The sequence below is a fragment of the Garra rufa genome, chromosome 5 (assembly GCF_049309525.1).
Source record: "Garra rufa chromosome 5, GarRuf1.0, whole genome shotgun sequence".
NCBI lineage: Eukaryota > Metazoa > Chordata > Actinopteri > Cypriniformes > Cyprinidae > Garra > Garra rufa.
Window position 1 is genome coordinate 31,165,565 of NC_133365.1, and position 16,420 is coordinate 31,181,984.

At 36.6% G+C, this 16,420-nt stretch overlaps 1 protein-coding gene across 1 annotated transcript in view; it reads left to right on the top strand.

Annotated features, from left to right (window-relative positions):
* Positions 1-16,420, top strand: part of LOC141334822 (uncharacterized) — a 78,837-nt gene that overhangs the window by 31,578 nt on the left and 30,839 nt on the right. Inside the window, 2 exon segments of the mRNA XM_073840048.1 lie at positions 862-983; positions 11,502-11,628. Of these exon segments, the coding sequence (XP_073696149.1) occupies positions 862-983; positions 11,502-11,628 (249 nt within the window).

Genomic DNA, 16,420 nt, shown 5'->3' on the forward strand with positions numbered 1-16,420 from the left:
GCACCCCCAAAACCAAATAAAGACTTTGTAAAAAAGCATAATAGGACCCCTTTAAAACGGATATTTTCAAAATTATATAATAAATTAAATGTGGGGTACTTTGAGCTGAAACTTCACACACACATTCTGGGGACACCTGAAACCTAAATTACATCTTGTAAAAAGATATACTAAGACTAAAATATCATAAGATATACAACGTTACTGTGCTGTGAGAGCACCCTTAGACACAGTTTCCAATCGTAAAACACACTAAGTATAACCGCTGAACTTCAACTCATTAATTATTTGGTTGTAAATGGCTTTTTACCTTCATCCAGCATGAGAAGCATGGAGAAGCAAGGTTCACCATGAATGAGAATGAGAACAGTCCAGCAGGCTTGTTCAATGTTCTGAAACAAGATGAGATTGTTAACGTTCCATGCGGCACGTCAATGTCTCCACATGAGATGCAAAAAAGCAACACCATGACAGTGTTGTAATTCACTTTACTTGCATTCTCTATATCAAACTCAAATTAACATGGCAATATTTCTTGCTCACTTGGTGAAATATTTGGAATTCTCATTGTCGCAAGAGCTGGCGAACAGGGGGCTCATTACCATATAAATGTGTTCCAGGCGCTCTTGTTTTAATCGGAAGGCTTGTCTGCTACAGGTTCAGGAGCTGTTTGCCTTGCAGATCTTACAGGGTTTTGTTTGACCTTTGTAAAGACGAGGAGTAAATGGAAAGGCACAGGCTGGTTTTTAAATACATGATCCAAACAGTTAAAATCCTTTCACCTCACGTTTATTCCAGGTGCTTTTTTTTTGTTGTCATTCTCATCATTCTCTATTTCTGGTCTTCCTTCTGTCTTGTCAGATATGAGGGGCCCTACAGGCCACTGGATGTCATGTGGTCACCCGTGTGCTGAACATACTGTGTGGAACCCCAAATTCTGTGTGGTCACCGACTATCAAATGCTGCTGCTGGACAAAGAGGAGGTATTATACACACGCAGAAAAAGCCTTTGTTCATGTTTCCCACATACCCTTACAAGTTTTCTTAACTAGTTATGTATAGTATGTACATCTATTTCTATGGGAGGCCATTTCTGCCACTGAATAAAAAAAATGTAAAAAGATAATTGCAACTTTTTGTCTGACAATTCTGACTTTTTTTATCAACATTGCATGATATGAACTCCAGTTGTCCAATTTTGAGGGAAAAAAGATTGACATGTTCTCAGAATTGTGAGTTTATATCTCACAATTCTAGCTTGCAGTTCTGATAAAAAAGTCAGAATTGTAGGTTAATATCTTGCAATTCTAAATTATTTCTCTGAATTGTGAGATATAAATAAAGTCCAATTTTGAGGGGAAAAAAGACTGACATGTTTTTAGAATTGCGAGTTTTGTGGAAAAAAAAATCACAATTGCGAGATATAAACTTGCAGTTCTGAGAAAAAAAAGTCATGTTTATCTTTAATTCTTAGAAAAGTGACTTTATGTCTAACATTTCTGACTGTATAACTTACAATTGCGGGTTTATATCACAATTTTGAAAGGAGGTCAGAATTGCAAGTTTGTATGATGCAATTCTGAGATAAAAAGTCCAAAGTGTGAGATAAAAAGTCGCAATTACATTTTTTTTTTTAATTCAGTGGCGAAAATGGGCTTCTATAATTTTAGGGGATCTGTTCAGTGCTAAATATAGGTGTAAACAGGTTAGCAATGTAAAAATACAATAAATGTCTATGCCTCTATTTTAGGACTCTTAGACATGTCATACATGCAGCATTTTGCATATTACTTTTTTTTTCATCAAACAAATCATATAAATATTTATGACTTTGGCCTTTTTTTAAGTTTTTAAATTAAGCAGCACAACTGTTTTCAACATTGATGATAATACATGTTTATTGAGCACAAAAACAGCATATTAGACTGATTTCTGAAAGATAATGTAATACAGTGACTGGAGTATTGACTTCTAAAAATTCAGCTTTGCCATCACAGGAATAAATAACACTGTTGCTTTGGGTTTTTTTGCACAGTAACAAGTACTACTGTAAGAAGAAAAAACTAAAACACAATGTTAAGAAAAAAGAGGCAGAAGGGCAGAGTATTTTGTCCTGGTTGTGAGACTGAACTAGTGCAAGCATATGAGAGTGAATAGCGTGTTAGCTGTGTGTAGTTTGTCATTGTGACATGTGCAGAAGTGCGGTATATCAGCAGGCTCCCTGAGCTCACTTTTTGCCCTGGCAGCCAAGACACACTACGTTCCACAGGGACAATCAATAGATGGCCCACACTTGCAAAGAATATATGCCGTGTCCTGTGGTCGATAAAGAATTTTCCGCTCCCCCATAGCTCACGCTGTATGTCGAAGCCTCTGTTATCAGCCAGAGAGCAGCGCTGTAATAAATCTCCGCTCCTCTATTACTGGCCAGGCAGAGCAGTGGTGAATGGTTCTCCGCTCAAGGCGACAGATTCTCTCCTGGCAATACCAGATTTTTAATGCTTGGAGAAATTTGTTTACGTATTTACTGTTCTTATTTCTTTCTTTTTTTTTACTTCTTTTTTATTTATTTATTTTGTAGTAGCAGCTGGTTTACAGAGGGATTCCTGCATGTTGCTATGTGAACCCATCAACTAATGCACACTTGCCTAGAGCTCTCTTTGTTTTTTATTAATATGCATATTAGCCAGTATTTATAGCATGAGTATAAAGGTTCCTTTGATAAAAGTCATAAACAGTGTTGTCTTTTTCCACAAATCAACCTTGTTCAGACATAACACACATATGCACAATTTTATTCCTAACTCAGCTTGGCTTTGAAGTTTTTATACAAGAGGTCAAAATATGAAATAATAAAAGGTAGGGCTGGACAATAAAACCATAATGATAATTTCTTCGTTAAAACGATAGCAAGTAGGGGTGCAATGGTTCAACTTACTCACGGTTCGGTTTGTATCACGGTTTTAGAGTCACGGTTTCGGTACGGTTCGGTACACGTGCTATGTTTAGTATAGTAGCTATAGTAAAAAACTATAATGTCAAATAAAAATAAAGAAGAATAATCTAACTACAAGCAACAGCACAAATAAATACAATTGAGTAAAGATACAAATAAAATAAACATATTTTTATGTAGGTCTAACATTAGTTTTTAGGTACAGAAACTGAAAAAATAATCAAATGTAAAAAAGCATTGCGTATTTTACAATATAAATTAAAGCTTAATCTTTAATAACGTTACAAAAGCTATTCAATAAAGAGCAGCGAGTGATTTCCTTGTTGTTGCTGTTTGATTAATATTAAGAAATTGCGGTCACTTTGAATGCTCTGATCCAGTGCCCTGATACTGAACGTTTAGCCGGCTATGTCTGCTAGGATACTTACCAAGACGGGCATTTTGACAAAATTTGTGTGTGAATTTGTCAATTCAAACTCAATACTTAAAAGAGAGCTTAAAGGTGCCATAGAATGGAAAACTGAATTTACCTTGGCATAGTTAAATAATAACAGTTCAGTACATGGACATGACATACCATGAGTCTCAAACACCATCTTTTCCTCCTTCTTATATAAATCTAGTATTTGCAAAAGATACCGAAAAATAGGTCAATTCCAACATAACACCGACTGTTACGCAACAGTCCCGGGTTCATTAATAGTTACGCCCCCAACATTTGCATCGCCCAATCATCGGTAACTTTAGCGCATCAGTTAAACAAGGCAATCCACTGAAGGGACCCGGTTAGCTTAATGCTAGCGCTAGCCTGTTACATTGCAATACATAGGATTTCACTTACCACATAAACAGAGAGATGACTGCACTCATGATGGTGAATGATGGAGAAATAACTGCGTTGATGATGGCGAATGATTTACAGATCTGGAGAATCACTGACGAGCAGCTCAATTTCTGTGGTAAGAAGCACTCCCTCTGCATTGTAACTTTACACATAGCACATGCATCACAGTATGAGCATCATGAGACTAAAATGTCGGTGATTCAAAACGGCAGATTCAACAAACCATATATTAAAAGCGGCTAGAGCTCCTAATTAAATATATATTTTTATCCATGTGCGAGCTATTGAGCTCTGTGAAACAGCCAATCAGAGCGGAGCTCATTAATATTCATGAAGCTTCCAAATAACAGAGCATTTCATTCTAGGGGCAAATCTTAAGGTTGTAAATGGACCTGTAAAACCATTTCTGGAGATTTTTTGCCCTTTCCTATGCCATTTACCTTCTATGTAGATATCAGAGAACAATTTAAAATATTCTCTCGAAGCATTCTATGGCACCTTTAAAATTTGCGCGCGTTCTGAGGCGCGGGTTTGCGCGCTTCGGATGAGAGCACACACAGATCTTCTCACTGCGCGCGAACTCGCGTCTTATGGCTCTTAAATGTTTAAACTGGCAAAGCTTAAAAAAATAGTTTAAATAAAGATAGCAATGTGTGCTGTTCGGGTCTTACCTACACACGCATGCTATCAGCACCTGTGAGATGACGGAATCACTGATTGCTCATTCTAGTATACGGCACTCGCATTGAACAAAAATGGTTTGTCCACGTTGTAATGTATTGGGAAGCCAGAATGCGCATCCATCAACAGAAACATACACTAGCATAACCCTGTTTGTTTTACGTGTTGTTATTTAAAACAAATCATTTTACTGATGCGTTGTCAGATTTAAGTTGAACCGCGGTCCTAGTGCGTACCGAACCGTGTGTGGAGATCCGTACGGTTCAATTTTTTATCGAGAACCGTTGCACCCTTAATAGCAAGAGTTCGACAAATGTTCGATATAATATTTATGCGAAACAAAAGAGTGTTACTCATTTGAACCACGCAACATAGAGCATTTCTCCACGCAAAGTCCAAACAGGAGCGCAAGCTTACTAAAGCAGAATTGGTTAGGGCTGGGAATCGACTCCAAAAAGAATTGATTCCTCGATTCCGAGGCATTGGGAATCGAGAGTCGATTCCAACGTTTGGAATCGATCCCATGAGGGGAATCGACTCCTCATTCAGAGCCGTTTTCAGTTCAGCAAAACTTATAATTAGGTGCCTCAAACGGAAGGCTGCATCCCATGAAAGCTGCATATCTCGGTCACCAATGAAAAAAAGAGTCATTTCTAAACTCGTCTGAGTTTAAGGGTGCATGCAGTTTGCCTCTTGCTTGCTAATAGTTATTATAAGTCTAATTTGTTTCCACGAAAAAAAAAATCGTTTGGATAGACTTTTTAAATGAGCCAGTTCAAAAAACAAAGTTTTATTTTTTATGTTGTCCACAATTTTGAGCGCTGCACGACAGAATCATGACGTGATCGAGGGTCTTGATATTATTTACATTTTAAATAAATCTTGTTTTTAACCGTTCTATCAGCAAATGAAAGAAAACGCAGAGAGCGCATCTGATTGACAGCTACGCCACGAGCTCTTATATCAGTGTTATTCAGTTCAGTTTATTGTGTTTCAGTGTATAGTTCGCTATTTTTGTCATTTTAGACATGTCATGTCTTGTTTTATTCATGCAATAAATGCATGTCCACTGCTGAGCTGTGGGTTATGATTAATTTCATGGGCAATGCAGAAAAAAATTAGCCTGGAAAAAATCCAGACCCTAATCTATTAAGATTAAGGGTCTGGCATCGAGCAATGAAAAGGGCCTAACTCGAGGGGCGGCACCAAGCATGCATTTGAAACTCTCACTGCACGCAACTGGATAACGCCACAACCTGTCACAACAATACACACACAGCGGAGCTAACTGATAGATTAAACTCTTGCTGTATCCAGTCGTCAAAACAGCAAAAACATCCTTCTTGCAAAGGAACGATTCGAGCGCGGTTTTCTGTTCCTCTGGCATCGAGCAATGATGTTACTGCATTACGTAAGCAGTTCTGGGAACCAATCAAATCGGTGTATCTGATGTAGGCGGGCCAGAGGCGAGCTAAGCTCATGACGACAACGCTGTGACATCCGGAATCATTTAGTAAACATTGAAAGATGGCTACAGATGAACACCAGTTGTTTGAAAAAAAATCTTATTTTTTTTAACAAATGAAGCTTAATATTGTGAGAAGGCAACTTTCTACGACCTTTACATCCTACATTCATCGCAAAATTAGCTTCCTCCGATCTTAAAAACAAGAATCAAAAAAGAATCGGAAACAACAGTGAGGAATCGATTCTGGAATCGAATCCAATCGATTCTGGAATCGAATCCAATCGATTCTGGAATCGAATCCAATCGATTCCGGAACCAGGAATCGGAATCGATTCCAAAAATTTCGGAATCGAACAGCATTAGAATTGGTCATGTGATCACCAAACAACGCTGTGTGATCCAGTGTGAATCGCTTAAATTCAGCAAATAACACAAATGACTAATTGATTTAAAGAAAAAAAAATAATAAAAGCTGGATTAAACAGCATTGACAAACAGCAGAAACACTTTGCGCAACCATACAGTCAGTAGGCTTTTTGAATTTTATTATATTATTAATGCAGAGGTGTATTAAATGTATTACAAGAGTAATTAAATATAATATATTTTTGATTAAGCTGTAGCATTTGTGCATTTATACTAAATGTATGTAGACTACTGTTTTTGTATACAAAAACCTAGAAGCCATATAGTTACATTTTTACAATGATATTGAGGCACTATATATGTGTGTTTAACTGTTTTATCATGATCTAAATGTATGCTACAATGTAAGACCAATGGTAAATGTTAAAGGGTTAGTTCACCCCAAAAATGAAAATTAGCCCATTATTTACTCATCCTCCAGGCATTCTAGGTTTATATAACTTCCTTCTGTCAGACGAATGCAAACAGAGCTATATTAAAAATTATCCTGTATTCGCTACAGGAAAAAGGTCTCCTGTAGCGAATCGATGCATTTGTGTAAGATAAATATCCATATTTAAAACGTAATAATCACTTTATTCTAGTGTCTCGCAAAAACCAATGTTTGTTTACAGGAGCAGAGGAAGCAAAGTTTTCTTTTACTTTAGCAAAGGAAAACCAGTCTCCTCTTGGCTTATATTGAAACCCTCTGACATTTTTCTTTACAAATCCTCGTTTTGTACTTTTAGTTTGTAACCATTGATTTGTTTTGGTCTGTCCACTGCGCATCTGTGTTCGTCACTTCTGAGCATGCATGGACAACGCTGTCGTCCTACATCATCCGCGCAGAGCGGCTTCTGAGTACGACCAGTTGGCGCAAGCTAGATTAAAGTGATCATTAGTTTTGAATATGTATTTTTCTTACACAAACGCATCGATTCACTACAGGAAGCCCCTTATTCACCCCCCAGAGCCGTGTGAGGCACTTTTTATTATGGATGGATGCACTTCATTGGACTTATTTTGGACTGATGAATAGAAACCTGCCCATGCCATTGTAAAGCTTGGAAGTGCCAGGATAATTTTTAATATAACTCCGATTGCATTCGTCTGAAATCATCAATCAATATATACCATATACACCTAGGGTGCCTGGAGGGTGAGTAAATAATGGGCTAATTTTAGATGAACTATACCTTTAATAACACTCCAGTCAGAAAATTTTTATTTCACCATATAAAAATTAGGTTGTTATACATTTTTTACAGATGTTATTCTTGTTGATAATGGACATACATTTACATCTGCATCCTAACTCAAGCTACTGTCAAATGTGCATTTCTAAGAGACAAAAAAAAAAAAAAAAAAAAAAAAATATATATATATATATATATATATATATATATATATATATATATTATTCATATTGCAGCCTGCACTGCAAACTGTGCTGAAGATGCACGTCATCAAAGTCAGACAACACAAACCTATTTCACGATTTAAATCAATATTTATTTTGTTAGGGAAAAATAATTGGATGGGTATAAAGAATTCAAAAACATTAAATTTTTGTCATGTTCTGACCATGAAGAGTAGTTTAAAAGCACAATTAATGGTATTCACAAAGCTTGATCTCACCACTAAGAGTTCTCCTAAATGGCAGTAAAAGTTTTTAGCTAAGAGTTTTTTCTTTAAAAACCTATTTACGAAGCTGCTGAGACAAATTTGTACTAAGTAATAGAGAGAAGTCTTAAAGGGGTGCTATTATGCTTTTTCACTTTTTGAACTTTAGGCAGTGTGTGGTGTGTATGTTTATGCATGAAAAACATCTACAAAGTTACAAATTTCAAAATCCACTCCAAAGGGAGATATTTAGTTTTTTAAAAAGTCCCTCTTCAAAAACTACAACGAACTGCTCGTTTGGACTACAGCGTTTGTTTTCCGGATGCTATTATGTCACAACGTAAATTCTGCCTACGGAAATTTAAATCATTGGCAGGTGGGGGATTCGTCTAACTTTAGCTATGTATTATAGACAGCCGCTTCTGGGATGTTTCAGCGAGCCACAGTTCGGCTCGTATAAACGCGAGCTTTAACTAAACTGCCCCGGAATCCGTGCTGGAGCTGTGCCGTTGACATGTGCAGTATAGAGGGACGAAACACACACAGAGCTGCGGCTGCTGTAAACACGAACATTGACTAGATTGACGATCATCCGTGGACACGGCGACGCGCCGTAGACGTGCAGAGATTTATTCATCATACAGTATAGATAGCTTCACTAGCCTTATGGTTTCGGGCATGTAAATAATTAAATACATTTGCACAATAATAATAATATCATGTATCGGCGATCTTGCGGGCTGACAATAGGACCAACAATACTGTAGCGTTTCATTTACTCACCCTTCATGCATCCTAGGTGTATATGACTTCCTTGCTTTCAGACGAATGCAATCAGAGTTATATTAAAAATAATCCCGCACTCCCAACTTTAGAGGGCAGATTGAATGGCATAGACAAGTGTTTCTCTCCATCAGTCCAAAATCAGTCAATCTATAATAAAAAGTGTCTCACTTGGCTCCGGGGGGTCAGTAAAAGCCTTTCTTTTCTTTAGCGATCCGATGTGTTTTTGTAAAAAAAAAAAAAAAAATCCATCTTTAAAATGTAAGAATCACTGTAATCTAGCTTGTTTTGTGAAGGGGCGTGGCAGTACTGAAGCTGTTGGCCAATTGCAATGCACTGGGACTGCTAACCAATCACAATACATTTGGTTTTTCGGAAGGTGGAACCCGGAAATAATCCAGCCATTTGTGCTAGCCTGGGGAGAAAGCCATTGTAATAATGTAAATTATGTAAAAACAAATTATGCGTTTTTTCGAACCACCAAGCATGAGAGCATGTTCTAGTGCACCCCCTAAACAGAATAAAGACTTTGTAAAAGAGCATAATAGGACCCCTTTAAGCTTAGATTAAGGGCGGGGTTGACATCATTGCTATGGATGATGTCACCATACTTACTAACTATGCGCACAGTGATTGGCTGATACAAGGGAAGGGGTCTTTGTCAAAGATTTATTCATGGAAATATTGTAGAGCACAAAATTATGCTATATTCAAATATAGGTTTAAAAATAAAATTGTTGCCACATTCAAAGAAAGATTTTAAAATGCAAGCTAAGTGTCACTTATTAAACAAGTATATGTTCTGCTAATAGTCAGCTTCTTACATATGTTATTCTCATAAACGGTTAGCAGACATGCACATAAACAGCCTTTTAATGAACAGAGTAGAATGATCAAGGCTGATAATAAGACATGCAAACTTAAAAGAAGTTTTTAAGTTCTTGCCCAACTTAGTAAAAAAAAAAACAAGAATATAATCAAAGGAAAATATGGATTTGGGATAACCCCCAAAACCAAAAAATAAACGCAGTGTGTTTGCTGGCAACAGACATTTTAGCTCTGCTGAAAAAAAAAAAAAACAAAACAATAGAAACCATCACAGTTACTAGTTATAATGCGAATTGTACTAGTTTTAATGGTAACTGTAATGGTGCCTGTTGGTCTCTACTGGTAATTGTTTGCCTTTTTTAGTGGCTTGTTAAAACCACTAAATCCTAATGGAACATGTCCTAAACCACACTACAGGAAACAATTTTTATAATAGTTTTAATGGTTAAAAGTCGATGGTTTGTAATGGCATATGTAGTGGTAACCATCAGAATTTCTGTGATAATTAGCATTTTTGTTTCAGCAAGGAGGACAGTTTGTGATTTGGTCTTAGTGATTTAGGAGTCCTCTTCACTACTCTTAAAATTTAGTGCTACATTTAGAATTGACACGGCCATTATTTTTTAAGATTTTCTCCTAAATCAGCGAGTTATGACCTACTTTTATCCTTAAGATGTTTTGTGAATATGGGCCCTGATTTCTAAAACGTTCACTTAGGCGCAAAAATCTGCCTTTAAACTTGAAAGAAATAATGATTTGAAATTTATTGTGATAATTATCGATATGGACTGATAAGAATAATTTTGTGATTGTTTTTTTTGCCCATATCGCCCATCCCTAAGAATCGGTAAATACTAAACATTTAGGTTTAGGTCTTAATATTTGTAGAAACTGTATAAAAATAAAGCCTTATTATTTATTGATTGATTGATTCATTGTAAAAGTGCATATGCATACCACAATGTGTTTTATTGTAAAAACATAGTTTTCGCATATTGTTGGCTTCTGAAAATTCTATGCATACGTTTTCCTTTAGTTTCTTGTTATTTATTTATTTGGTAACACTTTGTTTTAAGTAAGTAAATAAATATATCATATTTTACATTTATTTTTACATTAACTATCTCCCCATCAAAATATGCCATTATTTTTTGTCAAGCCCTTTAGCACGGTGTTGTTTCATTCACTCCCAAGTAAAAAAAGAATCCGCTTACAGCCAAGTGCTAATATGAAAAGTAATAATATGAATCAAATTTCACTCCACATTGACTTCAGACCTAAAATAGTGTTTGGCAAATATCACGGTAATGAAACTAAAATGCCAGTGTCATTAAATTGGTTTGGACTGTCAGTAAAGATTGCTGTGACTGAAATTGAATGTGGACTGTTTCTTGAGGGCAAATTCACAGTTGGCAATAATAACAAAAGCACACTAGCACAGACTCAAGAGAATCACGTTCTGAGAGTTTGGCTATAACACTGTGAGAGCTAAATGTGTGCTGGGAAAGGAGTGCAAGGTCATATTGGCAGTCAGAGCTGCCCAGATGCTCTCTCTTCCTCTTTCTCCTTCTGTATTTCTCTAAATAGAACTTTTTGCCACACCTACAGTACCAATAGTGAGTAAATTAAGCTATAAATATTTCTTCCTATCCATTAAAAAAAGCATTATTTTATTTTATTAAAAGTAAACATTTTTGTCCCTATGTGATGATATTTAGCTGCCTTATTTTTGCATGTTTATGAGATGGCATTATATATGAAATTGTTTTATTGAATTCTTTATGTTGTGCTGCCTCTGATTGTCTGGCTTGAATCTGTTCAATTGAGATGGAATATTTTAATCCTGAGATGAGAGGCAGGCGAATATGGGCTCAATTGTGTCTTGCTTTGTGTTTCATGTGTTCCGCTCTCAGATACACCCTCTGCTCCTACAGGAGAAGAGGACTGACACCTGCAAATCCAGACTGCTGCGTCGCACCATCAGTGTTCCTGTGGAGACGCAGTTCCCGGAATTCCAATGTCATCTCTCAGTGGACAGCAGTGAGTGTACTACTGTTACTTCACATGTTTACCACACGGCTAGGGGCCAGGGTCTCTGGAACCTTGAAAAATCAGAGAATTTCAAACTATAACTTTATGACTTTTAATTAGTTTTGTTTTCCTCTAAATATCCTATAACATAAAACCATCAGTTAATTTAATGAAATGTTTTATTTTTTTTATTTTTTATTTTATTTGTGTGGTATCTGTCAACTGTTTTGTCAGAACTACCTTTGATACATATTTGCAGACAACCTCCATTTGTGGTGATTAGCAAAGAGAGCAAATATATATAGGAGTTGACCTTGTCTCTGACCATGCTAGTGACTAAAACTTGTTTTTGAAGAAGCTATTTTTGCCACCTTAGTCTCAGTTGCTTGAACCATGTAATTTCCATTGAGGCCAGCAGGGGAGGATGTTGTCTGCAGAATTGCTTTCTTCTGTCTTCCAGTGCTGTGTGCATACAGTTTGGACTAACTTTTATACTCATGGTGTTATTATTTTGTTAACCTATGAGGTGGGCACAAGTTATTTGGCTAGTGTTGTTTTGTGCTGTTTGCCTGGTCTACTAATGCATGCATGTTTTCTCATAAACATGCTGCTGCAAAGTGGGCCCTGCCAAATGGGTGGACTTTTAGAGAAATTCCTTTAAAATTGTGTTGGGTTGTGTTACTAATGCTTTTAGCATGTACTGTATAGGAGCATCAAATTCTGGTCATTGCAATTTCTGGTCTTGACAACACCAGGATTAAAATGCAGAATGAATTTTTAGGAACTTTTAGGAACTGATTTGTTTGCAGTAGGTGAATATAGACATGTGCGATCTAGGACCATTGATGATTTAAAGTACTATTCTGAGTCACATACTATTTAAACATTTCTGACATGCTCTTGGGTACCTAAAAGTTAGGGTGACCATATGTCATCTTTTCCTTGGACATGTCCTCTTTTTGAACCATAAAAAATGCATCTGGCCAGGATTTCTAAATTACCCAAAATGTCCGGGATTCGGCTTTTGCTTTCTAGCCTTGCGCTGGACTGTTTCTGGACACTTCCGCAAACGTTCTAATATTAAATACATTTTTTTGTACATTAGAGAGTCGTTATTAATATGCGTAGTATTTACATCTTTGGATGCAGCTTGTGTTGGATGTAGGGTTGCCAAATCTGCATTTTTTTTTCCACAGAATTGGGCTGATTTTAAACTGTTGCGGTGGGTTGGTTTTCTCCCATGGGTTAAAGGTTTGAAATATTTCATAAATTACATTTGACTGAAATTAGGGTGACCATACGTCCTCTTTTACCCGGACATGTCCTCCTTTTTGGCTATACAATTATGTCCGGGGGGATTTTGTAAAATATCATAAAATGTCTGGTTTTTTTTACCTCATTTCACTGATCGTCATTGATTCAACACTTTAAATGCAGCCACTGCCCACCGGCATTATTCTGAGGTACCTGTCTGATGACGTGAAAGACCCAGTTGTCAAAACAAAACAAACGAGGAGCTGCGCTGCAAGAGCTGTGTGTCGCTAACATGCCGAAACGCAAATGTAGTTTCACAGACGAATTGCAAAAAAAAATACCCAATGTTAATTCATGGTCGTGATAAATGGGAAGCATTGTGCACCATCTGCACCTATGCTGCCCTCCAAAGGCAAAGTGCAGTAACTACACCAACACTGAAACAGAGAAAAATGCCTTTAAAGTTTTTTAGGCCAGCTAGTCAAACATGTTGACACTCTTGTTTCGCGGAAACACTCTCGTTTCTTTGGGACAAAATTGATCAGGAGACTTTGCCACAAGACAAAACAGTTTTCATAAAGTCCATTTTAAGCCTCAGTTTTGACCAAATGCGTAGTTTATAGGTCTAAATCCACTCAACAAAGCTGAAAACACTGGAGTTTGAGTATTGCTTCTGTTTTACTGAATACACAGCACTGAGAAGTATTTATTGTAAACAAGCTTCATATTAGTTACTGTAAAGTTTCACGCAGTGCTGTTTTTAATTCTTTTGTGGTTCCTTTTGAGACTGCGTATTTGCCACCTGTGGTATTGATTTAGTATCAATACTGAGGTATTAGATTCTGGTGCAGTACCAAAGCCGAAATTGTGGTATCGAGCCATCCTTAACAAACATTAACCCATAAGGCAAATGCAAATTCTACTGGAGATCCCACCACAGTCCGCAAGAGTCTGACTGTGTTCTGCTTTTAATTACTCTGCTGTGTTTTTGTTCTGCTTGACAGAGACATTTAGATTTATTGAGTCTTTTTAACTTGGTAAACATTTTACTTCCTCAAACTCAAAGACCTACATCTAAATATTGTCCTGTTTGTTTTTTAGTTTACATCCCCTTTCAGAATCAGCAAAATGTTGATTATTTTACCAAAATAGGAGAGATCATACAAAATGTAGTACTGACCTGAATAAGATAATTCACGTAAAAAGATGTTTACATATAGTCCACAAGAGAAAATAAGTTGGATTTATAAAAATTACCCCGTTAAAAAATTCTTCTTAACACTTTGTTGTTACCTGAATGATCCACAGCTGTGTTTTTTTTTGTTTAGTGATAGTTGTTTATGAGTCTCTTGTTTGTGCTGAACAGTAAAACTGCCCGCTGTTCTTCAGAAAAATCCCTCAGGTCCCACAAATTCTTTGGTTTTCCAGCATTTTTGTGTATTCGAACCCTTTCCAACAATGACTGCATGATTTTGAGATCCATCTTTTCACACCGAGGACAACTGAGGGACTCATACGCAACTATTACAGAAGGTTCAAATGCTCACTGATGCTCTAGAAGAAAAACCATGCATTATGCTGGCTGCACACTAGACGATTTTCAATTCTTAACCGATTTTAAAACCATGGGAGGCCACAGACATGAAAACAGTTTCTACAGAATTTTCAGCCTTATATTCCTCTGAATGCGCACACTAGACGGTTCGACCAGAATTTTTGTGGCTGTCAAGTTTCAGCTATAGAAGCATGCAACATCCGGTAAGTGACGCTTGCTTGCCCTCATTGGCTAGATTTTGCTCACTCTCATTGGCTAGTTTTTGTACCAAAAATCATTTGCGACAAGCCTCGAATCGGGCCACCCCCCCAATTGTTCAGGGGTGCAAATCGGTCTTGAAATCATTTTTAAAATCGTCTAGTGTACGGCCAGCTTTAAGTGCAGGGGGGTAAAAACTTTTTAAATTTGAAGATCAAATTTTTAACTAAACTTACTTTGTCTTCTGTGAAACATGTCACTATCTTCTGTAGCCTTTGGAGGGCAGTACTAAATGAAAAATATGATATTTAGGCAAAATAAGAAAAATGTACACATCTTCATTCTGTTCAAAAGTTTTCATCCCTGGCACTTAATGCATGTTTTTTTCTTCTGGAGCATCAGTGAGCGTTTGAACCTTCTGAAATAGTTGCATATGAGTCAATCAGTTGTCCTCAGTGTGAAAAGATGGATCTCAAAATCATACGGTCATCGGAAAGGAAACAGTTTAGCTGTTCACTAAAAAAATGCACAGCTGTGGATCATTCAGGTAAGAAGAAAGTATTAAGAATCAAGGGGATGTAAACTTTTTAATGGGGCAATTTTTATAAATTCAGCATTTTTTTTTTCTCTTGTGGACTATATGTAAATATATTTTATGTGAAATATCTTACTCCGGTCAGTACTAAATAAACAATAACATACATTTTGTATGATCCTTCTTATTTTGGTAATTACCATTTTGCAGATTCTGAAAGGGGGATGTAAACCTGACCTCAACTGTATATACAGATTTGACATTTTATAACCAGTATATTACAGTGTACTCAAATTCATAGCTTATTTATATTAAAATGTAATACCGCATCGTCAGGTTTATAATTGTATTTTCAGATTTACTTTGAAAGTGCTTCCTCTTTGCCACTGTATACTGAATAACTGATTGAAGATAAAAGAGTAACTGAAGTAAATCTCCCAGGTCACTCTTTTGCTCCCTTTGAGAACTGGAACACTTTCTGTCTGATGTTTTGAACCAGAGGGCGAGAGTTAGAACAACCCCACTACCTTGATTCATAAACATCAGAACTTTTTATAAGATGTTGAAAAGCAGAAAACCTGTACTGTATCTCAATACCATAAACTCAAATAATCCAATCAATATGATACTCATCAGAGAGCCTTTTAAACATATCTCGCAAATGCTTAATAAAAGTATTGTTAACTTTTTTTTCTGTGTTGTTCTGTTCTCTGTTGGCTAACCCAGCTTCTGCAAATCACTGTAGTGCTGAATGCTGTGTCCGGACATGTCAAAATGCTTTTAAATCACCATTAGTACATGTAGCTTGTTAACCTTACAGACAAACATCAAAGTGAGACATAGATTGTAAAGCTGTTGTCCTATTACTCATATTTATAATAGCAAAATATAGCTAAATTAATAGCTTGTTGAAATGCTTAGACTGATGGTATGCCAGTAGCTCATTCTCACTCTCACACTAATGTGGTAGTGTGCAGTTTGCACTCAGTGTGCTCTCAGTGTATGTCATGGGGAATTTCAGAATGAGATCATAGTGAATTATTGCGGCCACCTTTAACACTATAGTGTTTGTTACTTGACTCATATTCATTAGTGGCATAAGGTGTCCATAAAGATTAGGGGTTTTATTTGTCCTGTACAGAGTCTATGGACAGTGTGAGTAAAATCTAAAGACGTGTCACTGATACTGTATCTTTAAGAAGCATGTGAGAAGTACGAGCAAAAGGGAAACCGCAACTTACAGGAATAGTCAATCTGCA